This window comes from Staurois parvus, unplaced genomic scaffold (genome assembly GCF_062004578.1).
Source record: "Staurois parvus isolate SC_StPar_1 unplaced genomic scaffold, SC_StPar_1.0 ptg000673l, whole genome shotgun sequence".
Taxonomy (NCBI): domain Eukaryota; kingdom Metazoa; phylum Chordata; class Amphibia; order Anura; family Ranidae; genus Staurois; species Staurois parvus.
The window spans coordinates 345,716-373,656 of record NW_028318469.1 but is presented as its reverse complement, the minus strand read 5'-3'; the positions used below and the strand labels follow the sequence as shown (position 1 = coordinate 373,656).

The window sequence follows — 27,941 nt, the reverse complement described above, 5'->3', positions numbered from 1 at the left end:
TAACTTATAAGCATTGTCCTGAGTGGAAAAAATGTTTCAGGAGTATTTAGAAGAGTTCAGCCAAATCTGGTTCCAAGTGGCCTGGTCCAAAGTTTTACCCAAATTAGTTTCCCACTTAGAAACATAAGAGCTTACAAGACCCTAAGGCGTCCTTAAGTGAACCATATAGATCTGAGACCAAACTCTTTGAGGAGGGTGTCTTTTTTGGCACCTGTTCTCAAAAGGAGTCAAGCGCTAAGGGTAATCCAACTGAAATTTAAGCAGAGCGTACACGTGGTTCTGTAACTGAGTGTATTGAAACTTTTCAGTGATGGGAATTTGCTAGTGCTTCCTTAAAAATTCAAAGGATATCCAGTGACAGAAGCTCATAAATATATTTGGGGTATCAAGAACACCCTACAAGGGTAAGTGTGGAGAGACCAGTCTAGCTGAAAATGGCACAGAGTCCCACAAACTTGGTGAATGTAGTAGGGTCAGGTCCAAAAGAGTGGGCCTATATTGTGGTGGAGTCTAGAGGAGATCATGAATGGGGAACAATCTATGATTTCCAGGTGGACCTAGAAAGGCACCTCGACAGAAGCCTGGGACTGCTAGGCCTCCTGTTACACTCCTGCGATACAGGACAGATGCATGTAGCCTCGGCCTGCTATGCACCCATATAAAACTGAGTAACTTGCACTATTCGATGTGTAATATATGATTTGGTGTAGGGATTGGGAGAACCAGAAAATAGAAGAGGTTCAGTCAAATACATCATACAGAGAGCGTGGATTCTCCTGAATCGGGACATCTGAAAGGATGTCCAGAAAGCAAGAAGGCCAGAGAGATCCCTAATATCCTGTTCGAGGGAAGCAACAGACAAGGTCAAGCGAACGCCAAGATATGGCAGAGAAGCAGGCCAAGAGAAATGTATAATCTGCTTGGACAACCATCAGCTGATGCGGAGGAGTGAGAGATTTAGGACTTTAGACTTTGATTTGTTGACTTGCAGCTAAAAAATAGCATCAAATTTGAAGAGACTGACAAATAGCTGTGGTAAGGAAGCTAAACTGCATTAGGACATCGTCTGTGAACATCACGTTATGGTGCTCCCCCCCCCATCTTGAGACCATGGACATCAGGATGTGTGTGAATAGCTGCTACCAGGGGCTCAGGAGCAAGGATAAAGAATATGGGGGATAGGACATCTCTACCTTGTGCCCCTGTAAATAGGGAAGAGTTCTGAAGCAAAGTCTGCATGCCTGAGTACTGCAGAGGGCTGGACATACAAGGCAGGAATCCAGGAAAGAAATGTGTAGTTGAAGCCCCACCTCCGGAGAGCAAAAAAAAAAATAGTCCCTTGAGCTGGTCTCAAAGACTTTGTGGACATAAAGAGACAAGCATAGCAGGAAGGGAACGATTCTGAACAGCACCACCCTACGAATATTGTCCTGGCACTCTGAAGGGGAACAAACCCTACCTCATGCTTTTAGACCAATCAGCCTAGGAAAGAGTTTAATTGAAGTTTTGGTGAGGACCTTAAAGTGGTTCTAAAGGTTCAGGGTTTTTTATTTTATTTAATAATGATAAACCTGTTATACTTATCTGCTCTGTGCAAAGATTTTGCACAAATCAGCCATGATTATTCTTGGGTTCTCTGCTGGTGCTCTTAGCTCCTCCCCCTTGACCAGTGCTCCCAATAGCAAGGTGCTTGCTCCTGAGCCCTACTCTGCATCCATAAAATACAGAGCTGTACCCCTCCCCTTGGCTCACTGGCTGTGATTGATAGAAGTGGGAACCATTGGTTCCAATTGCTGTGTGTCAGCCAATGATGAGAGAGAAAATGTAGAAAAAAAAAGTCAGATTTTTACAATCACTTTAATATTGTGATGTTTATTTTTAAAGTACAAATGTGATGGGATTCTCTGCTGTGGACATGCTCACTTACACAGTTGCTTGATTGAAGATTGACCACTTCAAGTCCGGACACTTTTACCCCCTTCCTGCCCAGGCCAATTTTCAGCTTTCAGCGCTATCACACTTTGAATGACAATTGCGCGGTCATGCAACACTGTACCCATATGAGTTTTTGTGAGACAGATAAAAATCCCAGTGATGAATAAATACCACCAAAATAAAGCTTTATTTTTTTTGCTATATAAATGAAAGTCCAAAAATTTTGAAAGTGTTTTTCTTATACAATTTTGCAAATAAATATTTAATCTAAATCTTGGCCAAAATGTATTCAGTTATCTTTTTAGTAAAAAAAAAAAAAAAAAAACCCAAATTAGTTTATAACCAAAAATTATAATTTTTTACATTTTTATATATTTTTTTTCTACATACAGTCACCCTAGAAGATAGACCATGGTGACACTACTAGGTGTGTGGGGGGGGGGGGTGATGAAATTTTTTTTTTTTTCCGCCCACTGATTGCTTTTACAGCCTTTATGGATATAATGGCCAGTCATGAGTACAGTAAGCACCCTGTCAGAAAAATGTACATGCTCCATTCCCAAACAAGCTAAATGCATTGTGAACACTGCCAAGGATATGCTGAGTACCAGAGCCAATTTGCTAGGGACCATCTGTAACAGCCAGGGACTTATTGACACAATAAATGTACTGGACACATGGGATTCTCTGCCAGGAAACCACTAACCACAGTTGGCACCATTCCAGCATTATGATAATGTGGTATGTTTTGTAAAGAACATGCTGATTTGCAAGATACAACAAGCCATGGTCCAGAAAAATACAGAGCGTAGTAAGCACTCTACCAAGAACAAGTTGCACACATTGGTCACTCTGTCAAATAATTGAGCACACAGAGCAATTGCCATGCACATGGTAAACAAGGCACACTGACAGATGTTAGTCACATCGGACATTTTGCGAGGGATATAATGAGATGGAATCTCCTGCCAGGGTTACAATAAGCATTTAGGAAGGTGCTGAACATGGGGCATCCTCTGCCAGGTAGCTGCTACCCACATGGCATACTCTGCCAAGAATGAGAAGAGTAGAGATTATTATTATTATACAGTGTTTATACAGCGCCAAAGGGTTTGCTCAGCGCTGTACTTTAGCGAGGGGGACAGAACATGACAATACAGTACAATACACAAGGGGTTCGAGGGCCCTGCTCTTTCGAGCTTACAATCTAGGAGGGAGGGGATAGTGGTACAGGAAGAAGTGGCTGTGGGGGATGGAGTGGTAGGAGGAGTGGAGGAGATCGGTTGTTAGGTGAGGGTGGGGTAGGCTTCCCTGAAGAGATGGGTTTTGAGGGTAGGTGACAGTCTGATGGATTGGGGGTAGGGAGTTCCAGAGGATAGGGGAAGTCCTGAAGTCGGGCGTGGGAGGAGGAGACCAGGGAGCTAGAGAGTAGGAGGTATTGTGAGGAGCGAAGGGCACGGGTAGGGTGGTATTTGGGTATCAGGTCAGTGAGGTAGTTTCGGGCAGCGTTGTGAATGGCTTTGTATGTCAGAGTTAGTAATTTGAATTTAATGCGTTGGGCAATCGGGAGCCAGTGAAGGGATTGGCAGAGGGGGGTGGCAGATGTGGAGCGGTTGGTGAGGTGGATGAGTCTAGCCCCTGAGTTCAGGATAGACTGGAGTGGGGATAGCATTTGATTGGGTAGGCCAGTGAGAAGGGAGTTACAGTAGTCCAGGCGTGAGATAATGAGGGAGTGTACGAGTTGTTTAGTAGTGTCTGGGGTGAGGAATGTACGTATCTTGGAGATGTTGCGGAGGTGGAGCCTGCATGACTTTGATAGTGATTGGACATGAGGTTGGAAGGAAAGGTTTGAGTCCAGGGTGACACCCAGGACTTTGGCACGTGGGATTGATGGCGTTGCTAGTCATGATGGAGAGGATGGGGGGGGGGGGGGGGGGGAGCGCGGGCTGGGGGGAAAATTAGGAGCTCTGTTTTGGACAGGTTTAACTTGAGGAAATGGAGTGACATCCAGTCTGATATGTCGTGGAACATACCATTATGCCAGAGACCTTCTGACCACAGAGAAGTAAGTCATCCCTCCAAGGGACCAATAGGACACACTACTAGGCTCATGCAGCACACAGAGTATTGGTAATGGTAAGATTTGTACACTACATGTCTGCCAGTGGTGCTATGGCAGGAACATACTAAACACATCAGGGACATTCTGCCCACAATAGTCTCTTCAAGAGGACTGCAGAGTTTGTGGAACTTTCCACCAGTGAAATGCAAAGCATACAGTACAAAGCTCTCCTGCAGAGTCGTCGTCCCCCCCCCCCCCCCCAACTACATCTGTAAGGGCTATAAAGAGCACCGCCAGGCACGTGCTAAACACCCTGGAATTCGTAAGGACTGCAGACAGATTTTGCGAGTCTATCGTGCAGTCTAAAAGTGTCTCTGAATGCACCAAATTCATGTCTTGTCTACAACTTGTACTTGAATTTGGCTCTTGCTGCGCCACTTATAGAATGTACTCAAAACACTTCTGCAAAATCTGTCTGAGCCAGTTTTTCACTCTGTACGCCAAAAGAGAGTTGGTCTTAATTAGTCCCACTTTTGAATTTGGCGCATTCAATACAACATGATGTAGAAAAGGAGCATTCAATGCGACAATGTAAAAGTGGCGCATTTTAGAACTACCTGCATTTGGTAAACAAGTTCCTCTCGGAACCAAAAATGTTGGAAATGCTTCATGAATCTGGGGCAATACATTAATAAGAGGGATTAACGCCAGGAAAGTAGCACACCAGTTTTATTGCAGTCCCCCCATGGAATTGGCTACAAAAGAGATTCCATGCACAAGGTATCCTCTCTGCAAGTGACATGTTGACCACACTAGAAGCTACAAGGACATACTGATCATGTCAAACACAATGTCAGGGACGTGTATTCAAGCATGTGTTTAACAGAGCGGTAGAGCGGTAACTGCTTTCGGAAATTTGAATGTATACTTCCAGTACTGCTCTATGACGCTGCCATGTTTTGACCAGCTAAGGCACACTTAGTTTTTACTGAATTTACTTCTGCCATTCAAAGCTTCTGTAATGTAGGAACAGTTTAGATCTCCAAATATAAAAACTTGATAACGTCTCACTTAATGAAGCTGCAAATCACCTCGTCCCATAGGCCACAATATGTTTATTCCACTTCCAGCAATGACCATTATTACATACGGAGTATATATAATTTGGAATTCTTCAACTCATGTCATGTTATTAGTGTTACCAGTAAACATGTCTCTAATGCAGCAGTCTCCAAACTGTAGCCCGGGGGCCAGATGTGGCCCTTTGCCTGCCTTTATTCAGCCCTTGGGGCACTAATCCTGTCATTGATACAAGTCATTATTCCTTCTACTGACATCAGCAATGAGGCATCATTCTTTCCATTTACACTAATGGTGAGTCCCCTTTTCCTTCTACTGACACCAACATTTTGGCATACTTCCTTCCACTGATATAAATGTTGGAACACTTTTGCTCCCACTGATGCCAATGATAAGGAACTATTCCTCCCACTGACACCAAAGATGGGACACTTCCTTTTGCCGACACCAAAGATGGGGCTTTATTCCTTCCACTAACAATGATGGGGCACTATTCTTACCACTGACACCAATGATGAGGTATGATTCCTCTTCACCACAGGCACTACCCCCACCTGCAGCCCTCTTAAAGTCTGAAGGACAATAAACTGGTCCTACTAGTGTTTCTAGAGTGTCTCAAAATTCCAATTTCAGATTTACTTTTGCTTTGAATAGTTTGTTCCACACTGGCCCAAAGGAACCATTTATTTTAGTAATAGATGCACCCACTGTCAGCGCTTTATAAGCTGTAAGATTATATAGTACTGTCTCCTAGATTGTAAGCTCGAAAGAGCAGGGCCCTTGACCCCCTCGTGTTTTGTTTTGTTACTGTATTGTCTCATGTTCTGTCCCCCACTATAATGTACAGCGCCGAGCAAACCTTTTAGTGCTATATGAATACTGTATAATAATAAATACTGGTCAATACATGGCAATGCTGTGTTCCAGCAGTGGTATGGGGAACTTCTTGTTTTCTGCAGGAACAAAATCAAGTCAGGCTGAGTGCTGCTCAATCAATCACAGGAAACCATGTATTCCAGAGGATGGGTGATGCCCTGGAGAAGTCCTGGAGGCGGGCATGGGAGGAGGAGACCAAGGAACTAGAGAGAAGGAGGTCTTGTGAAGAGCGGAGAGTGCGTTTTGGGTGGTATTTGGATTTTAGGTCGGTGATGTAGTTTGGGGCAGAATTATGGACAGCTTTGTACGTCAGTGTTAGCAGTTTGAATTTGATCCATAGGGCAATCGGAAGCCAGTGGAGGGATTGGCAGAGGAGGGTGGCGGAAACGGAGCGGTTGGTAAGGTGGATGAGTCTGGCCATCGTATTCAGGATCGACTGAAGCGGGGATAGCCAGCGGCGAGGCAGGCCAGTGAGGAGGGAGTTGCAGTAATCGAGTCGTGATATGATGAGGGAGTGGATGAGCTGCTTAGTAGTTTCTGGGGTTAGGAATGGGAGTATTTTGGCGATGTTGCGGAGGTGGAGTCTGCATGAGTTTGTTGGACTTGGGGCTAGAAGGATAGATTGGCATCTAGAATGACACCAAGTACTCTGGCTTGCGGGGTGGGGCTTGATGGTGGCATGGTTGGACGTGATGGAGAAGTCAGTGGGGGGGTGCGCAGGCTGGGGGGAAGACTAGGTTTTGGAGAGGTTCAGTTTCAGGAAGTGGAGCGACATCCAATCTAAAATGTCGTTCAGTAGGCTGATGATTCAGGCGGAGACTGCAGGGGTGAGGCGAGGGGTCGAGAGATAGATTTGCGTGTCGTCGGCATAGATGTGGTTGTTGAAGCTGTGAGAGTGTATCAGTTGGCCAAGGGAGGAGGTGTAGATGGAGAAGAGAAAAGGCCCGAGGACAGAGCCTTGAGGGACCCCAACAGAGAGGGGGAGTGGGGGGGAGGTGGTAGTGTTATAGGTAACGCTGAAGGAGCGAGGAGTTGTGATAGGTAGGATGAGAACCAGGAGAGAGCGGAGTCTCTGAGGCCAAGGGAGTGTAGTTTGAGGAGGAGGGGGTAGTCGACTGTGTCGAAGGCCACGGAGAGGTCGAGGAGTAGAAGCACTGAGTAGTGGCCATTAGCTTTGGCGGTTAGCAGGTCATTGGTGAGTTTGAGTAAGGCAGTTTCGGTGGAGCGTAGGGGACGGAAGCCGGACTGTAGGAGGTCGAGGAGGTTGTTTTCGTTGAGGTGGGAGCTTAGGCGAGTATAGACTAATTATTAGGAAAGTTGTATTTTTTAGGATTAATTTCAATATAGAACAACTCCGGTGCTCTCAATCAATCCAAAATGTTAAAAAACCTCAAACCTGAATGTTTAAGAAAGTAAAAGTGAGGTTTTGGCTTCCTTAGCAGAATATCTATGTGTGCATAATTATTGGGCAACAATTAGTGTGCAGAATTATGCAACTAGATGAAAAACAAAAAAATTCCCATCTCACTTGTTTGTTCATTATTCTCACTTTAACAGATGAATATAAACAACTCAAAATTTACAAATAAACATGTCTGACATTTAAATAATAATTTAAAAAAATCAGTGACTAATATAGCCACTCTTTTCAATAGCATCATAAGCTTTCCATTCATGGAGTTAGTTTCTTGATCTATTGACAATTAACTTTTTGTGCAGCAGCAACCACAGCCTCCTAGACACTGTTCAGAGACGTGTACTGTTTTCCTTCATTGTAAAGCTCCCATTTATGAAGGGCCCACAAGTTTTCAATAGCATTTAGGTCAGGTGAGGATGGGGGCCATGTCATTATTCTTTCATCTTTAACCACTTGCACTCCAGAGGATTTACCCCCCTTCCTGACCAGACCATTTTTTTTTTGATACTGTGCTGCATTACTGACAATTGCGTGGTCTTGCAATGCTGTACATAAATTAAATTTGTGTAATTTCTTTTCCTCACAACTAGAGGGTTTTTTGGTGGTATTTGATCACCTCTGCGTTTTTTTTTTGTGCTATTAAAAGACAGACAATTTTGAAAAAAAACAAAAACATATTTTTGACTTTTTGCTATAAAACATCCAATAAAAAAAATGTAAAAATAAAGTTTCTTCATAAATTTAGGCCAAAATGCATTCTGCTACATGTCTTTGCTAAAAAAAAAAAAAAATCCCAATACATGTATATTAGTTGGTTTACTTGAAAGTTATAGCGTCTACAACTGGTGGTATAGATACTGGAATTTTTTTTTTTTCACACTAGTAAAGGCGGCGACTTATAGCGGGACTGTGGCAGGCATTCTGACACTGTGTGGGAACTGCCACTGACATTAATACAGTAATCAGTGCTAATAAACATCACTGACACTGTACTAATGGCACTGGGCAGGAAGGGGTTAACAAATGGGGCGAGCAAAGGGTTAACTGTGTGCTGTTTGTGTTTTAAATTGTGTGCTGTTTTACTTGGGAGGCATGCTGCTTTGTATCTCTGCTGTACAGAGAGATAAAAAGCAGCAAGTTTATGCTGACAGGAGAGAGACCTGTGTTGTTTACACACAGGTCTCTCCCCTGTCAGCTTTGCAGACGATTACCCCCCCCCCCCCCCACCACCTTCAGATTATACAACACACAAACTGTTAACTGATGCTAGGACCTTGTTATCAATCCATCGATTGGACAACCCTGTCCTCTCCATTACCCAGTCCACAATTTCAACCTGGAAACCCTAATCCAACTGTCACCCACCAAGCTTGAGCAATCCAGTGAACTAACAGATAGCCGGTTGCAAATAGGTCAGCCTAAGGCAATCAATCCACATTCCTACTAGAATGATTAGCAGCCAAGACTCTAAAACTTTAGCATTTTTTGTAACTCATGAAAAACAAACCGCACGCCATAGTAAGGACATATTTCCCTTACTCAGTTAATTTGTAGCATTTTGAACCCCAACACCCCTATGCTAGGAGGAACCAGAGTGGCTTAGGCCTCCACACACCTCCTATTGGATATAGAAATGACAGGTCTCGGATTTCTATTTCTATTTTGAAGCTAATTTTATGCTGGACAACAATATGCCAGGTAGCTGACTATACCCTGCAGATATTCAAAGTCATTTAAATTTATAGAAAACTATAACTGCAACTTGGTCATAAACAAGTGACATCCCATGGAACTCCCCAGACATGTAATTGGTCAGATGGTCTCTGTCAACACCCCCCTTGATGTCAGATAAAAAAAAGAGATTGCAACTAGATTTGACAGTTCCTGTGTACCATCAATGAAGGAACATCTGTCAAGTTATGAAAGCCAATAACACCTTGCTTATTGACTGAACTCTGCTCAAACCAAGTATTCTTCATTTTCAACTCCTTTTTAATTCTCCGTTGCTTTATTTTCTCTATTCCTTTATAACACCCTTTTTTCTGTAAATATATTATTTGCACCCCTTTGACCTTTTCATTATTAAACCCTATTTTGAAAAGTGTTAAAACTGTCTCTAGGGCTTTTAATACAAACTAAAAGAAACCCTGTCTCTTGAAGGGTGCTACTGTATATGATAAATCTCTGACTGTATCTGCCTGGTGACTGTGCATGTTACAGACGTTTATTCTAAAATCATAGTGGTTATTGCTAGGATTGTATGTTTCCTTCTTCTTGGTAAAAAGGTGGTGGTAGTAGCTTAAATAGTTAATTGCTAAGTTAACTTAACCCAGGGAGAGTTGCTCTCAGGCTGCTGGCACCTAGATTGTGGTCCTGCAAGCTGGAAAATCTTTGTGCAGGGTGCAGCTAAGAGTGGCATTGTTACATAAGTGACAGCGCGGTGTGAGATTGGCCAGTCCTTTGTCATGGGTTGGTGGGCAGAGATTGGGCATCGTGTTCATCACATTATCCTACAGGAGAAGATTAATGAAAAGTAATCAGGCTGCAGGTAACCTAATCAGATATTTAATTATTTAAATAAAGCTTAGAATAAACATTTCAGCTGTAATTTTTTAGAACATGGACATTATAAAAATGTTATTAGTGTTATTAAACAAGTCTCTAAATTTATGAAATATCAGATACAGAAGACAGACAGACACAGTTTCATAAACGTCGAACATTTCCTTCATTAGGTAGCTCCCAGTCAGTAGCAGCATAAATTAGGACATGGTTCACATTTCTTCAAGTACCAACCACTGCTTTTAGTTTGTGTGATGCTTGATATCCAGAGGGAACTTGTGCAGGATTTCCTGGACCTCACCTTGTAGGGACACAGGCCAAGCTTTTATTTCTCTTAGCAGGCACTCTGCCTTTTGGATCAGAATCTCTTGGCGGTACTGCAGCTCAACCAAACGCTGTTTGTTTTCCTCCATCTTCTGCACCGTGCTCTGTATATTGCTTCCAGCAAAGTCACATCCTTTTGACTTCTCCTGCATTATATGATTGAATTCCTCCTCCGTGAGCCCCAGAGATGAAAAATTCAAAGTCTCTATGTAAGAGGACGCAGAACACTAGATAGGAGAATAGCATGATTATTTTCTATAGGGTAATGACAACTCCTATACATCTCTGAATATGTCACCTGATTTATTTAAGCATTCCATGAACTGGCTTCTAAAGTGAGACATTAAAGGTACCAAAATCATAAAAAATATGGACATGTAAAGTTCACACCGATTCATGTCCAAGTTTTTGCAAATCTGTTCAGTATACATTACAGTACCGGGGATTGGCACAATTAGCAGCTGCAGCAAATTTTTTGTCCAGTAAAGGGTTTGAAGCATGTAGATAAGAAGTCACTGTTTAACCATTCCCCGCTAATATACAATTATTATACTTTTTTGCTTTTGTTGGCTTATAATAATTAAATAAAATACCTATTTTAATAAATACCCTGCTCAATGTGCCAAATAAAGGGAATATTAAAGCGGAACTAAAAGGAGGATTACTCACCTTCCCAATGCTCTCTTGCCAGCATCTTCTCCAGTTTCGGCCATCTTCATTGGCCAGCGAGGGATGACATTATTCCTGTACATATGCAGAAGCTAGTCCCAGTCGCTGCTCAGTATACAGTCTAGGGATCATAGTGAGCAGGTAGGTAAGTATGTTTTATTGCAGAAGAAACATTGCATGTCTCTCTTCTGCAATAAAATGCCTGCATACTCACAGCATATCATAGCAGAACTTTAGCTCCGCTACAAAAAAAAAAAATGTAATATTTATTTAGGTAAACAAATTAGGCTTGGGCATTTAGGAATCGATGACCTGTGGTCATGAAAAGGGTGAGCCCTCCAACAATGGTGTAGTTTGTCTTAACCACTATCAACATTGCTGGACAGCTTGCAGAAAAATAAAAAAGGCATATAAAATAAAAATAAATCTTACTAAATGTTATCATTAAAAATATAAACTCTATATAGAAATACCATAATATGCTAACATTCACAACAGTAGTTCTTTTATTTGAAACAGCTACATCAATTTATAAATGTCAGAAACCATTTAAACTGAGAAAAACCACAACAGTGGGCATGTTACTGTTCCATTTAAAGCCATTATGTTATTCTCTGTAGCCTTTGCAAATGACACAAGATTATCCCTTGAGAACCAGGAAAGGAGGTTCCATCTGTTCACAGGAAATCATATTTTAAATAATCTGTTAAAAATGTATCATGTAACAAAGATGTTCCTGATATCTTGGAGCTGAGGGTCAGGTGAGAGGCCCCTAGAGGCCCACAGTGCTGCCTATCAACTGCTAGAAATCATGCTGATCACACGGTCTGTCAGCTCCCGAATAACTAAAACAATATGAAAACACAGATCCCCGTAGTTAAGTGTTCTTACATGGCAAGACCACTTACTGTTATCTCACATATATATTCTTATTATTATAGCCAAATTTACCACCCTAACTCCTCCCACAGTTTTTACACTACATAGACAGTAATATACCGAAACGTGCGGATTGTTCCCGATTGGTGTGCTATTACTTTGTGGAACGTTTCGCCGAATGGTTCATGAAATATCGGCGTTTTTGTGGTGAAATTGGTCCCATAAGAATGAATGGCGGAATGTTCAAAACTAGAGTGGGGGCTGACAAAAGCTAGAGTGTGAGCTGAAAAATCAGGACATGATTTCTAAACTGCCATCACTCCCTCATTTTCAAGCTCACCTACACAAATATATTAAAATGTTCAGCTATCCCTGCTGCCACTAAAAATGTCCACGGGTAAGCCGTAGTCCTGATAGTTTTCACAATATGACCATTTGTTTGCAACTCATGCCGCCCATTGACATTCATTGAAACTCCACTCTAGCCACCTCAAATTTGAAGGGCAATTTCTAAACTGCGACTGTGCCTTCATTTTTAATATTTCAGAGACATACTATGCATCAAAATGTAGGTCTGGGTCTTGTGATTCACAATATAAAGCTCTTCGCTGTAGGATTTATAGTTTTTAAAACTACGACCATTTGAAGACGCCAGTGAAGTGAGCAATTTGGAGCAGTTTGTTTTTAACCGCTCTTCTCTGCCCTATTTGAAATCTAATTTTGAACTCGTGACAGTTTGGCCGGCTTCTGGTTAAAGGTTTGGAAATAACTTTTCTACAGTAGAGAGTATTTGAGGTCATAATGCTGCTAATGTTTTTATAAATGTATGTTTTAATGTAACTGTGAAGCACTTTGGGCAACAACATTGCAATTAAATGTGCTATATAAATAATTAAAAGTTGAAATGCATTTCTCACTCTATCAAGCTTGCCATGTGCACTTTTTAAATTTGATCAATTAGTGTAATGTTTACTATCTTTACTCACTCCAAACACTCCACACAGTTACTCTGCCCAGTCCAACCTTTTCACAGTTACTCAAGCCACTCCACCCAGTTACTCTGCTTACTCCAGTTGTAGACTACTGGTGGAGGCAAGAACACGTCACACAATTTCCCCAGAAATTGGAGCTTTTCTAGTTTTTTATATTATTTCTTAAGGTTTTGCTACATTATTTTACAGGTATATACAGTATATTCACACGTGTAAGACAGCATGTGTATCAGCATTCAGTAAGGCAGTTGGCAGACTACAGGTAACCTCTCGCCTTTGCCGCTCATGATCTACAGCAGTCATTTTTGACCAGGGCTCTGTGGAACCCTAGAGTTCCTCCAGAGGTTGCTGGGAGTTTCTTGAGCTGTGGCTGAATAGCCTTCCGGTAGATGGTGCTTGCATAAGTCCAGGGCCAATGTCAATTGGCACAGTCAGCTACTTAACGTTGTAGGGATTCTTCCCACTTGCCATCAATGAAGGAGCATTTTCCCAATGACCGCAAATATTTTAAGGGTTCTTGTGTGGTATAAAAAGGTTGAGAAAGGCTGGTCTACAGTCATCTTTAGGGTAAGTAAAGTTGAGTGGACTGGACCCCGAGGTGCAAAGAACAGGCCACATGAAAGGGCCATGACCCAGTAGTGCAGAGGCCCCACCATAAAGCACAGGAAGCATCAAAAAGATGGGTACATGTAAATAAGCATCCCTCATATCCAGAAAGTCTCCTTGATGCAGAGAGACAATAATGGATCTTGTCGATTCCATGCATAATTTTTGGACACTTTTAAAGTAGAATTCCAGCTTTACCTAACTAATCTTAAACATGCACCCTCCCTGCTCCTAACACCTATTCTAACATTTGTAAGAAAGATCTGTTTACTTAAATATTTTCAAACCACTCTGGTCCAATCACGTGAATTCCCGATTCACAGCCAGCAGCCATTGCCTTACAGAGGGGAGCCAGATCATGTCACTGGTGTGAAACAGGCTGAAAATAGGTAAGTATACAGATCTTTCTTACACAGGTTAGTCTGCATATGTGTTAGGAGGAGGGAGTGTTTTAAAGACTGGTTAGGTAAAGCTCAGAATTCTACTTCAAAGCTCTGGGGTCTAGAATGGGCGAATATCCGTTTTGGGCTTGGGAACAGATAACAGTTCGGCATAAACCCCTGAAAGTGTTCTACAGCACCAGGACTTCTGAGAAGGGGAAAATGACTGGTTTGTGTTACTAACAAAGGTGGGTACTCCTACTCCAAGTAGCACCTTGATGACAGTATCCAGCAAAGTTCCAAACAGACATTGTCCCTCAAAGGCCAAAACGATTTCCACAGTCCAGCTTTTCAGCCACAGAGCCTTGCGCAAGTGTACGGACAGAAGACCAATGCTAGTCAGTAAGTTAGGAGCTTCCAGCAAACAATCACAGCTAAAATTTAAAGCCAAAGAAATCTGGTCCATACGATTAACAATCTGAGGGTCAATGACAGCATTAGTCACCTCAAGTTTAAGGGATTTCACCAGATCAGCCATGGTCTTGGATATAAGAACTGTCACCAGAAATGGGTGCAAGAAAGAACCTGCCAAGGAAACATGGCCCTAGAAAGCTTCTATTGTCTTATCAGTAGGGCCCTATAATGAAGAGAGACACCTTCAACTAGAATTGTACAGAACTAAAAAGTGTGTGGGAGGCACAAAAGCCCTTTGACCTGAAACAACTCTAAAGAGGGTGTGAAGGGAAGGTTTTGGAGTCCTTAGGAGACCTGTAGGACCCACAACTGATCTTCCAGTTTTAAAAGGTGTGGGGCACCACATTAGTAAGGACCATACCCAAGCCTCTGCTAATTCCAGAGTAATAGCAGATGACTGACTCTTCAGAGGGAAGCACATCAGTCAGTGTCTTGAGTGATTAGGTATCAGTCAAACACTCAGAAGCAGCCAATGCCATGAGCAAAACAGACACTGTGTCTAAAGGGAAAGGCGTGGTAGGGAGTATGTGGCCTCCGAGGTCAGGTTCAGCCTTATACTGGGCAACCTGTGACAAAGTCACTCATGACTGTAGTTAAAATCTACCATTAGCAGTGAGCAGGCCCAGCAAAACCCCACGGAGCCAGACAAGACTCTGAGGAAGGGACTGACCTCAACACTAATGGGCAACACAACTTCACACTATGCATCTTGGTATTATCGAGGAGTGTGCTGCAGGCAGACCTAGCTCATTAGTGGATAGCATCGTGAAGACACTCAGAAAACCCTGACTGCCTCCCCTTGTGTGTGAAATCAGACATGCTGCAGCTGTAAATGCAGTAAGCAACATAAAGGCTCAAAGTAGAAGCCTACACACATAAGTGCTTACAGTATACATTGTATATTAATAGATAAAAATATATAAACATCAGTTTCACTGATGGTTGGCCCAGAACCATTATAGTTTTATAGTATAAATAAAGAAGCTGCCATTGTTAACCTCCATCTAAAAATGCAAGTTGTCTGATGCGTTTTGAGGCACAGGCCTGGAACAAGCATGTACGTAGTAAAGAAAAAGGAGAGTCAGAACTTGTAATCTGATTACTTATCACAGGTCGGCGAGTCAAGTTTTGAAGCTTTAAATTAACATAAAAACACAGACAACCAGCATTCTCAAGAGAAGAGTTTCAGTGACAGCCTATATAGTCCTCAGTACAGCAAACTACAAAAAGCATGGCATTCAATGCCATTTATTCCTGTACTTTGCCCACCATAACTGCTCTATACATTGCTCGAATGACTAAGGGCCAATGTCAATGGGGTTGTGTTTACACCAGGGCTGCTTCTCTCGCAATATAAGTCAATGGGAATGCAAAAGCAGCTTGAAGCAGATCAAAGGCAGGTCAGAATGAGGTGTACTGCTGGTAAAAATGCAATTCAGAAGGTAGTCAGCTACTGATCAAATGTACCTGTCAATGAATTTTTAATGATCTCAGAAGTATCTCAAACTGATGTCAAACGCATGCTGCATCTGCAACCCACAGCCTTGTCAACACTGGCCCTGACCCTGCTTGTCAGATACTCACAAAGTTGGTAAACCAGTAGGCACACTTCCCCGTCATTAGCCTCTTTGGATTACAGAATCTTGTGATATACTTCAAATTAGAAAAAAGACGAGGTGGATTTGCCTTAATTGTGATGTAGATAAGACCAGATATAAGGTCATCAGTCGTGGCTGGCTTCTTTGTAGAGATTTCTATGGCTCTCAAAAGGTGGTCACATGCCTTTGTCACACAAGCCAGCTTGTCCTGTGGGGCTCTCTTAAAATCCATTTCTAACAGAACTATAAGTAAAAGAAAAAGGTTATCTTTAATAACATATTTTATACTTTGATGTGAACATATATAGTTGGTTTATATTTACTTTGTCATTCCTCCAGAGTTGACTGGACAGTGATCAATTTCCATTAACATACCAATATAGAAAAGGGCATGTAGATAACAGTGTATCCATACCACTCACTCAATACATGATCATTGGCTAGGCAATGCCAATAAAGTCAATAAATAAATATAAACGAAATACAAAATTACCAGACATACAGTATGTGGAACGAGGAGGCGAAATATACCGTATAATTACATTTTAGAAGTGTACCGCTGACTCCATGCTATGTCAAGTTCTCTGCAAAAGCCATCTCAAAAACCAGCATCATATGAACATGCAATCTAGAGCAACAACAGCTACACTTATACTGCATCTCAATAACCAACTACTGCCATGTTATACTATACAGTATATGCCCTAAATGTAGCCATAAGTCTTTGGTCTTTATATGATGGCATAACAAAAAAAGCCATGATACCCACAACACTGGAATTTCAGCATTTGTTACTAATGATAGGAGAATGAGAGGAGTTAGCCCAGATGTTTTAGCACCCTCGCAGCTAGCTTCACTTTAATGGATTAAGCAGGCATTAGTGGGAGAGGGCAGGGATATGAATATAGTGCTAGGATTCTGGGTATAATGAGTTTGAGTGGAGGTAGCAATGCATTGGGACGCTGAAATCAATAATGGGTCAATGCGGATGAAGGCTCAGCTGTCACCAACATCTGTAATGCAGAACTACTGTAGGACATGTGCCCCAACATGATAAATTTAGGTCGAATGATTAGAATCTGGCATTGCAGGATCTACTTATTACAACCAATAGGTAAATACAGGTGTACCTCAGTTTACCAATGCCTCGGTTAACGTAATTTTCGGTTTACAAATGAAAATCCATTGAAAATAATGACTTTTTTACAAATTGTTTTCGCAATACAAACTGTTCGTCTGTGCAGATTTTTAAATGCAATTGCCGACTTTTTTTTTTCTTCACTATAGCTCACAGAGCTGTCACTTTCCTTGGAGTTAAAGGAAGCTTTGTTTCTTTTAAGAAACTAAAAGGAAACATTGTTTCTATTAACTTGGGGAAATAAACTAAAAAATAAACTTTCTCTTGTAGCTGGGGGTAAAGTGACAGCTGAATCTCTGAGCTATAGTGAAGAAAAAAAAAAGCGGTAATTACATTTCAAAACCGGCACCATAATAAACAAACAAACAAACAAAAAAAAAAAAAACGCGTGTGGTTCCCCCTCCCATCCATACCAAGCCCTTCAGGTGTGGTATGGATTTTGAGGGGAATTCCCACGCCAAACTGTAAAAAACAATCCATACCAAACCCTTATCAATGATGTCACTCGGATGATGTGCCCGGGTGGCCCCGCCCCTTACCTATTTAAGAACTGTCAAACCACCGGAGCAGGCAGATGGCTGGAAGCCATCGTCGAAAGCAGAGCTTTTTTTTTCTTTTTAAATTCTTTTTTTCGGCACAGCGGTGGGCATCGTGATTGATGTTGGATCTACTGCAGGGACATTATTTTAGTTTTTTCTTTTAATAAATGACTTGTCAAAGACCGTGTCCTGTCTTTTTTCACACTACACTTTTTTGTTTTTTTTGTGAATGAGTATCGGGACCATGTACCCCATACTCATTCACATGGGGGGGGGGCAGGATCTGGCCGGCCCTCCACTTGTTAAAGGGAGCTTCCAGATTCCGATAAGCCCCTTCCTGCAGACCCCCTCAACCGTCGGCCAGGGTTGTGGGGAAGAGGCCCTTGCCCGCATTAAGGTGCCCCCCCCCATGTAGAGGTCAATGAATCAGGAGAGCGGGGGCGCTCGGTTGTTGCCCCCCTCCCCCCCCCCTTCCTGACCTGCCGGGCTGCATGCTCAGATAAGGGTCTGGTATTGATTTTGGGGGGGGGGGGTGGGGGAGGACCCCCACGCCATTTTTTTTTTTTTAATTTGGCATGGGAGTTCCCTTCAAAATCCATACCAGACCCGAAGGGCTTAGTATGGATGGAAGGGGGGACTCCACGTGATTTTTTTTTTATTATTGTTATGGTGCCTGTTTTTAAATGTAATACATTTTTGTATTCATTTTTTTAATTGCCAGCACTTCTTTTACATTCAGCTGTCAGTGGGGAATCCCGCTGACAGCTGAAACATTAACACATGGTTGTAACTACTAAAATACCGCATGACTTGATAAAATAACTCATGCAGTATTTTAGTAGCATTTACTTTTTTCTGACCTCAGGAACGGATTAATTGGTTTTCAATGCATTCCTATGGGAAACGGCGTTTTGGTTTACAAATTTTTGAAAAGTCCCGCAGAACAAATGAAATTCGTAAACCGAGGTATGCCTGTATATAGACTTTCATATTCCTATCTTCCTCATTGCTTGCCTAGTGCATTAGAGTAGATATATCTTAAGAGTTTAGGTTCAAATTTGGAGAGCCATGTAGAAGAAGAGAAAAAAAAGGGAAAGAAAGGTATTTCAGAACAAGCTGAAAAAATGAATATATATCATATATATAATTTCCTGGATGATGTATAAAGAGTGAACTCCATTACTGACACTGTCTAATGATATAAAAACACAATCTACATTAAAATTGTTTTAATTTAAATATGCAAGTCATTTTCTTTGCAAAGATACTATCCACTGACCTGTAACAGCACTGGCAATCTGATCATCGACTTCTTCATCTTGTTCACACAAAGTAAACTGAAGATTCTTAGGAGTAACCCAGCTCAGTGACCTAAACAAAAAAAAAAAAAACAAAAACACACCTATCTATAAGGATTACTTGCAGAATGCATGTCCAACACGGCACACACACATACATAACGAATATGGTAAAAATGATTGTTGGCTTCCCAAAATTAGATTATTTACATTTAATTACTAATGGTCCCTAGATACATGCAGTAAGCCAGCAAGTTTCAAGTTACTGCAGCTTACTGAATTTTTCACAAAGCTCTCTACTTACAGATCACCCATTTCACCATCTGGGTTGCTTCTCATTGCCTCCAGCAAAAACAAAATAAAATCAATGCCCATTAAGAGCAGCGATCAGTCATTCTCTTAGAAGTAAAATACCGAAGGCTTTTAATTCAGAGTGATAGTCGCTTACCTAATATGATTCTGAAGTGAAAGATCTTTCTGCTCCTCAAGTGGATCATGCATACAGAAAACAGACTTGTATATACGGGTCATGACCAGTTTCTCAATATTATCCAGTAGCCGGTCTTTTTCCTCTGATGTATCTGAAAGACAGCCGAAATTAAGGCTCAATAACACATGCCAGTTTTACAGAGTGAAAAAGAACTTACATATATAGGTCTATGTAAACCCAATCACTAAAATCTAATGTAAGCGTTAAAAGGGAACTTAAAATATAATTTTCAATATTTTAAATATGCAGCATTCGATAAAATATCTGCTGATCCTGCTATGAAGGTCCTTATGCTGGCACTTCCTGTCATTGACATTGCTCTATCCCTGTCTTCCAGTTGCATTCCGGTATTGCCACCTATTCTTCATAATTAAACTACAAGCAACCATGCTGCAACACTATACAGAAATATTCCACTGTTGTCAGAAAAACCACCCTGGGAAAAAGTGCATGCATATAGAAATGAATCATCTTTAAAGAGCCTGAAGGAGGTCAGCAGTACTAATTAAAAGAATGAAAAAGGAAAACAGCATTTTATTTTAAAAAAAGCCATTTGTTTACATACAGGGCTTTTGAAAACTAAAATGTCATTCAGCTTGGGTTTACATGTATTTTATGGAGGTGTGTCGATAATGTTAGTTGGACATCAGTTTGAGATGCTTCTGAGATTATTCAAAATTCACTCACAGGATAATGTGACCTGCGGAAGATCTTCTGACCTGAATTTTACCAGCATAATTAGGGTTTTGCATTTTCATAATATTGTATGAGGAGTGGACACTGGCAAAAAAAAAAAAAAAGGAAGGAGGAGGAAGAGGAGGGCAGCCAGGTAACCCCTGCCATTACTAGTATGCCCCAGCTTTGTAACAAAGTAGTACCAACAGCAGGATAATAAACATGGGGGGGGGGGTGCCTGTCTCCCTCAATGGGCTCCACAATCAGTACAAAAATCATATTTACCTTCTCATCCATTGAGCAACAGAGGAAGTCATACAGTGGAAAAAATAATTATTTGATCCCCTGCAGATTTTGTAAGTTTGCCCACTTACAAAAAAATGAAGGGTCTATAATTTTTTATCATAGGTGTATTTTAAATGATAGAGACAGAATATCAACCAAAAATCCAGAAAAAACATGACACAAAAGTTATAAACTGAGTTGCAGTTCAGTGAGTAAAATAAGTATTTGATCTCCTACCAACCAACAATAATTCTGGTTCCCACAGACTGGATATGTCCTCATGTGGTACACAGATTAGTCCCGTCAATTTAAGAAGGTGCTCCCAACAACAACTCATTATGTGTATAAAAGACACCTGTCCACAGAATCTCTTTCTTCCATTTAAACTTCACCACCATGGGCAAGACCAAAGAGCTGTCAAAGGACTTCATGGACAAGATTGTAGACCTGCAAAAGGCTGAAATGGGCTACGAGACCATCAGCAAGAAACTTGGTGAAAAGGAGACAACTGTTTGAGCGACTGATCATGAAAAACATGAGGGAACAGCCCAAAACTACATGGGAGGAGCTTTTGAATGATTTCAAGGCAGTTGGGACCACAGTTACCAAGCAAATCGTTGGTAACACAATATGATGCCATGGATTGAAATACGGCAGCGCCAGCAGGGTTCCCCTCAAGAAGGCACATGTATTGGCCTGTCTGAAGTTTGCCAATGAACATCTAAATGATTCAGAGAAGGACTGGGAGAAAGTGCTGTTCTCAGATGAGAGCAAAATTGAGTTCTTTGGCATTAACTCGATTTGCTGTGTTTGGAGGAAGAAAAAATGCTGACTATAACCCTAAGAACACCCTCCTTACAGTCAAACATTATGCTTTGGAGACGTTTTTCTGCTAAAGGTAAAAGGCCGAATGTCGCATTGAGGGGCCAATGAATGGGGCCATGTACTGTAAAATCCTGGATGAGTACCTTCTTCCCTCAGCCAGAACATTGAAGATGGGTCATGGATGGGTCTTCTGGCATAACAATGACCCAAAACATACAGGCAAGGCAACAAACGAGTGGCTCAAGGAGAAGCACATTAAGGTCATGGACTGGACTAGCCAGTATCCAGACATTAACCTATATTAAATTTTTGAAGGGAGCTGAAACTTCAAGTTGCCAAGCAACAGCAAAGAAACCTTAAGGATTTAGAGAAGATCTGTAAAGAAGAGTGGGCCAAAATCCCTCCTGAGTTGTGTGCAAACCTGGTAACCAACTACAAGAAACGTCTTACCTCTGTGATTGCCAACAAGGGTTTCATCACCAAGTACTAAGTCATGTTTTGTTTGGGGATCAAATACTTATTTTACTCACTGAACTACAATTCAATTTGTAACATTTGAATAATGTGTTTTTTTTCTAGATTCTTGGTTGATATTCTTAATTTCTTTGTAAGTGTAGAAACTTACACAACCTGCAGGGGATCAAATAATTATTTTCTCCACTGTATACTGTGGGGATGTCCAATGGCAGTCCAATTGAGGGATTACAGCAAACAAAAACGAACAGGCCAGCAACTTCTCAGACTAAGCCTTAAGCTTCTTTGGCTGAGGAAGATTGGCACTCATGCCACCCATGACATCCTTGATGAAGGTATCCTGGGCAGCCCTTAAGAGGCATTGTTTTTCCAAACGCTATGCAGATTTAGGTTTCATGCACACTCAGTTTTATTTTAATCTCAAAAAATGCTGGATAAAAAACACTGGTAATAGCTATTTTTTTTAGTAGCGTTTTAGAAGCAATCAGAAGCGTTTAGTAGCGTTAGCAGTTTATCTTTTTTTTTCTGCTGGAAAAATGCTCCAAAAACAATTTTTTTCTGCTCCTAGGTACTGAGGCTAAAAAAATGCTTATAGTCTAAAGTAGTGTGCATGGACACAGGATAACACTATTTAGCTTCTAGAAGCAGAAAAAAAAATAACAGCTTCTAGGAGCTTAAAAATGCTAGTGTGCATGGAGTCTACGTGCTTTGTAGACACAGGCTCCAAAATCCCAAGCTAGTCAGTGTCCTCCTATTTACAGACAAAAGACACATCAACAAGCAGATCATACAGTAGCTCAAGGCTACAGACATTTTATCTAAATGCTCTATGACAAACAGATCAACTACTATAGTAATCATATTTCTTTTAATATCCTTATGACTAGTCAGCCAGGATTTGACAGATCAAGGTCATGGCTAAAACACGTCATGACCTACCATACGGAACAAGGCTCTAGAGAGGGCATCCAGCAGCCTGCCGCTGGGGTCTCTAAAGAGAGGAGCATCTTCCACTGGGATTACAGACATTTGTTAAAGCGAGACACTGCCGAATCCACAAAGGTGGCAGAGCACTTTTTAACAAGGTCCACTTTAAACTGATATAGTGCTTATAGGCACTTTGGAGGAACAAAAATCTTATCAGGATGTTTTCAGTTGCCATAAAAGGAAGATCGAAAACAGCAGATGCATTAGGAAGGTCTTTATGGTCTTAAGAGTTTTAAAAAGGTTCCTGAGGGACAGCACTCATAGTGGGAGCTTGACTCTCCAGATTCAAAGTAGGCTGACCTCTATTTTTCAAAAAGTCAAAATGGTCTCCTTCGGTTAGGGAGTGACGGGAAAATACTGTCACTCCTCAGAAGCCAGTTTGTCTTCAAGGACTGGAGAGATTCAGCATCAGAGTGTCAGTGATTGGTGGCTTAGTCAAATAAAGGATCTGCAGGGTAAGACATGGGAGGACTTTTGTGGTCTCTTTGGTCAGAGTCAGGAAACATCTGTGCTATTTGGCCCATAAAACCCCATATGACTACAGTGAAATCCTCCTTGGATAGAGCAGAGGAAGTGGAATGCCCAACAAAGTTAGAGTCGGAAGATGGCACAAATGTTCTAGCCTGCCAGCATTGATCTCATTGGTGGGCAGCAAGACCCTCTCATCCATGTTTAGAATCAGACATGTTGCACCACTAAACGAAAAAGGCAATAAAGCTCAAAGTACAAGGCAAGGCCCCAACTTGTCATGAACCCAACCGTTGGTAGCAGGTATAGGATCAGATGGCCAGAGGTGATCAAGTCACTGTAGGCAGGCAGTAGGAATAAACAGAAGACTGGAGTTTATGTGGCTCTTGCAAGCCACAGCAGAATGGCTGGCAAAGAGTGCAGAGTGGGAATGTACAATACTACACCGGGCAGATGACATCAGTACTCAGGCCCTCAACATTAACCCATCCCACAGTAAGCAGGTTGTATGGGGAGACTTCAAAAGGTGCCCATCTGTGCAACAATGTGGGAGCTCCAATAGCTCAGCCCAAGCAGCCTACTCATGGAGTGAGTCTTCGGAGACAGGGCAAACACTGAAGCAATGACAAGGGCTCTGGACCTAGAAAGCACACTGCTGCTAACTTTTACTAGTGCTGGGTATACAAAGCACAAGCAGAACCCAGTGCCTGAAGGTCACCAACAGGCCAGCCCTGTAATGTCATGTCAGCTAGGTCATTATCTGATCAGGCCAAAATCACCAATCATCTAATGTCTAGCATGACCTTTAAAGTATGTGACCTATATATTTCCACAACATAGTCCCAAGAATCTGTACATATCTAAAATGGTGCCTGCTGTTCAAAGTAAGCTATCATTTTTATGAAAACGGGGGTTACAACAGGAAGTAATATAGATGAGCATATGTTGTCAAGGAATCCAATTACTCACCAGGAATGTGGTCCCCAATTTGTCTATATAAATTCTGAACATCTTCTGCTTTTTTATCCACTGCAATATTCTGCAACACATTCATAATATATAACTATATCTTACAGTTCTGATAAACAGGATCCCTTCTTTCAAACCCCTATCCACATAAATGAAAACATTATTTAACCAATAGCGAGAGTGACTAGTTATATACAACTGGACTTGTCCTGCAATGTTTAAAGCTGAACTCCGGGCACAAAAGTGTTTAGTTAAAAATAATTCTTAACACCCACAAAAGGATAAAATCTGCTTTGTGTGCACCAGATGTCTTTGCAAACCAAGATATTACTCAGTAAAAATAGCAGTGACATAAACACTGTGCTTTACATAGCCTGTGCTGAAAATAGCTGTGAGAGGGACCCAGCAGCTCCACCAACTGCAGGCTGGCTGCAGAAAACTACAGGAAGGGTAGCGTTTGCTTTATCCAGCTGTATTTACTTATAACATTCAAGTGAAAAAGATATAACACCAACATGTCAAAAAAAATAAATCAAAAATCCAAAAACAGAATCAGAGTTGGATCACCCCCTTGTGTCAGTATTTTGTTGAACCACCTTTTGCTTTAATTCCAGCCTTTAGTCTGTTGGGATATGTCTCTACTAACTTTGCACATCTAGACTTTGCAATATTTGCCCACTCTTCTTTGCAGAACTGCTCAAGTTCAGTTAAATTTGATGGTGAAAATTTGTGGACTGCAGTCTTCAAGTCATTCCACAGATTTTCAGTGGGGTTTAAGTCTGGGCTCTGACTAGGCCATGCAAGGACATTCACCTTTTTCTCGTTCAACCACTGCGTGCTCATTTTTGCTCTGTGCTTTGGGTCATTATGTTGAAAGGTAAACCTTCCCATTGACAACTTTCTGGCAGAGGACAGCAGATTTTCCTCAATAATTTGACGGTATTTTGCCCCATCCATTTTTCCTTCTATCCTGACACGTGCTCAGTCCCTGCTGCAGAGAAACACCCCCATAACAGGATATCACCTCCATGCTTTACTGTAGGAATGGTGTTATTTAGATGGTGAGCTGCATTGGACCTCCGTCAGACAGATTATTTAGTTTTGAGGCCAAATCATTCAACTTTAGTCTCCTCAGACCATAACACCTTTTTCCATGTGTCCTCAGAATCTTCAAGGTGCGTTTTGGCAAAGTTCAGTCATGACTGCATATGGCTTTTCTTGAGCAGTGGCTTTTTTCTTGTAACCCTCCCATACAAGCCACATTTGTGGAGAATTTGTGATATTGTTGTCACATGCACACAATGACCATTCTTTTTCGTAAATTCCAGCAACTGTTTCAGAGTTGCTGTAGGCCTCTTGGTAATCTCTCTGGCCAGCTTCCTCCTGGCTCTTCCATCCAGTTTGGAGCGACGTCCTGATCCAGGAGGGTCTGTGTTTTACAAAATACCTTCCACTTCTTAATAATAGACTTCACTGTGCTTCTAGGCATTTATAAAGTGTTTGAATTTTTTTTGGATCCATCTCCTGTCTCCCGTCTATCCATCTGTGCCTGTCCACAACTTAATCCCAGGAGATCTTTTGACAGTGCCTTGCCACCCATAGTTGATTGTTTGCATCAGTTGTACTACCAGGAATGCTATTTTCATTCTGAGCTAATCAAAATTACCACAGCTGATCACAGTTGAAAGTCAAATGGGCTTTGTGTGCCATTGAGAAGGTGACTAGATACACCTGACTGAGTTTACAAGTAATTTTTAGGAGGGGGGGGGGGGGTGATCCTTTTTCCAACTCAATGATTCTGTTTTTGATTTTTTTTTTCTGACATGTCGGTGTTAGATCTTTTACTTGGATGTTATAAATTGCACTAAAGAAAATACAGCTGGATAAAACAAAAATTGTGTCTGTCTTCATTTCAGGCTGCAAAGCAAAAACATTTGATTATTTTAAAAAGGGGAAGATTCTTTTCTATACCCTCTATATTTGGACAGTATTTGCTAGTCTCAAGAGTTCAGCTTTAATACCTTTCACTGCTCATCTATCCTGTTAACTCAGCTAAAGAAGCTGCTTGGTCAAGCATCAAAATGTTCACATTATAGCATAGCCCTTTTAAACGTGACTAACTACTACTAGCTATACCATGACTTGTACTTCCCAAATGAGAACCTTCACAGATATTTCAACCAATAGGCTGTTGAATAATAGTGTATGTTGTAAAACTGCTATGTAAAATTGCTTCTCAAAACAAGGTCAAAACCACAGAGGTCTCTGGTTACCGCGGATGAGACAAACCACTCTGCATCAGATATACCTATGCATGCTCAATGCTATCTGAACTTGGGAAACTTCCTTTTCATGAAGCATTCCCTTTTTTGGGGAAGGGAATGAATGTCTAACCTAATGGAAAAATTCTTCTCTTTTTAGACATTCTCTGCAAGCAATGCAATAGATGTCCCTCATTAACAAACATCTATAAATGCTCATAAGTGGGTCCTACACTGCTTGGTTACTCTGACATTTTAGGTGCACATTCTACCTTTTGGCATTGCACCTGAAAATCTTTTGTAGAGTTTCTCCTGGTTTTCCCAGTGTCCAGCATAACACCTTTATCTTTGCAGTATATCTTAACCACAAGCCTACTGGGCACTTATACCCCCTTCCTGTCCAGGCCAATTTCCAGCTTCCAGCGCTGTCACACTTTGAGTGACAATTGCGCGGTCATGCAACACTGGGCTCATATGAAATTTTTATCATTTTTTTTAGACAGCTAGAGCTTTATTTTGGGTTTTTTTATTTTTTCTTAAACAAACCAAAAACCACTGAAAATTGTGAAAAAAAAAAAAGTTTTTTCTTAGTTTTTGTTTCTCCTTTACTGATGTGCGCTAATGAGGCTGCAGTGATGGGCACTGATAGGCTGCACTGATGGACACTGATAGGTGGCACTGATGGGCATTGACAGGCATCACTGATGGGCACTGAAAGGCAGCACTGATATATGGCACTGATAGGCGGCACTGACTGGCACTGACTGGCATTGATAGGTGGCACTGACTGGCAGCTCAGATGGGCACTGATATGTGGCATTGATGTGCACTGGTAGGCACCGATATGTGGCACTGATGGGCACTGGCATGTGGCACTGATGAGCACTGACAGGTGGCATTGCTGGGGCTACACTGATCATCAGTGCCCTGATGATCAATGTAGATGTCCGCTCTGCAGAATGCCGATTACCGGCTTTCCTCTCCTCTGTGAGCGTGACAACTCGTGAGGAGAGAAATGCCGATAACCAGCATTTCCCTGTTTACATGTGATCAGCTGTGATTGGACACAGCTGATCACATGACCGAGCCGACATCTTCGGCTCTTTCCGTGGATCGGTGATCCGAGGGACACAGCGCACCGGCGATCGCCGCGCGCTCCCTGAGCTGCGCATGCACGGTGAGAATGGGAGGACGTCATGTGACGTCCTCCTAGAACGAGAGAACCACCTTGCGCCCGTCATTGGACTATATGGCGCGCAGGAGGTGGTTAAGATAACTACAGCCATGTAGTTCTCCCTGTCCTAGGTCTTTCAGTGCTGTTAAGTATTTTTTTCTATAATAGGGAAGAGTTAAACCCCTGCCAGAGCTTTTATTTTTTGCAGTCTGTGTACCATTGTGGAAATTTCCCCTTACTTCCTGCCCCACACAACCAAAAGTTACAGGAGGGGAACAGAACAGGTGTCTCCATCTCATGATTTCCCCTTATATCTTAAGGATCTCTTGGGGGGAAACGCAAACTTTGGATTTTCCCTCACTTTGTCTGTTACATTAGTCAACAGTTTAAATATAGGGGTGAATCTCATCAAAGGGGACACAGAGAGCAATAAAACCCCAACAAAGGGTCTTATACTGGCCATACACTGATTTATCAATGTGGAGCCATCCCTGCTCAACAGAT

General features: G+C 41.7%; 1 protein-coding gene across 1 annotated transcript in view; it reads right to left on the bottom strand.

The window, feature by feature from the left end:
* Positions 1 to 9,919: 9,919 nt before the first annotated feature.
* LOC149447682 (rab5 GDP/GTP exchange factor-like) overlaps positions 9,920 to 27,941 on the bottom strand; it is a 36,755-nt gene continuing 18,733 nt past the window's right edge. Inside the window, exons 5-9 of the mRNA XM_089652198.1 lie at positions 24,003 to 24,072; positions 19,278 to 19,410; positions 18,811 to 18,902; positions 15,841 to 16,097; positions 9,920 to 10,483 (exon numbers count right to left, since the gene is read on the bottom strand). Coding sequence (XP_089508324.1) covers positions 10,175 to 10,483; positions 15,841 to 16,097; positions 18,811 to 18,902; positions 19,278 to 19,410; positions 24,003 to 24,072 — 861 coding nt within the window. The 3' untranslated portion in view covers positions 9,920 to 10,174. The remainder of the gene's footprint in view (positions 10,484 to 15,840; positions 16,098 to 18,810; positions 18,903 to 19,277; positions 19,411 to 24,002; positions 24,073 to 27,941) is intronic.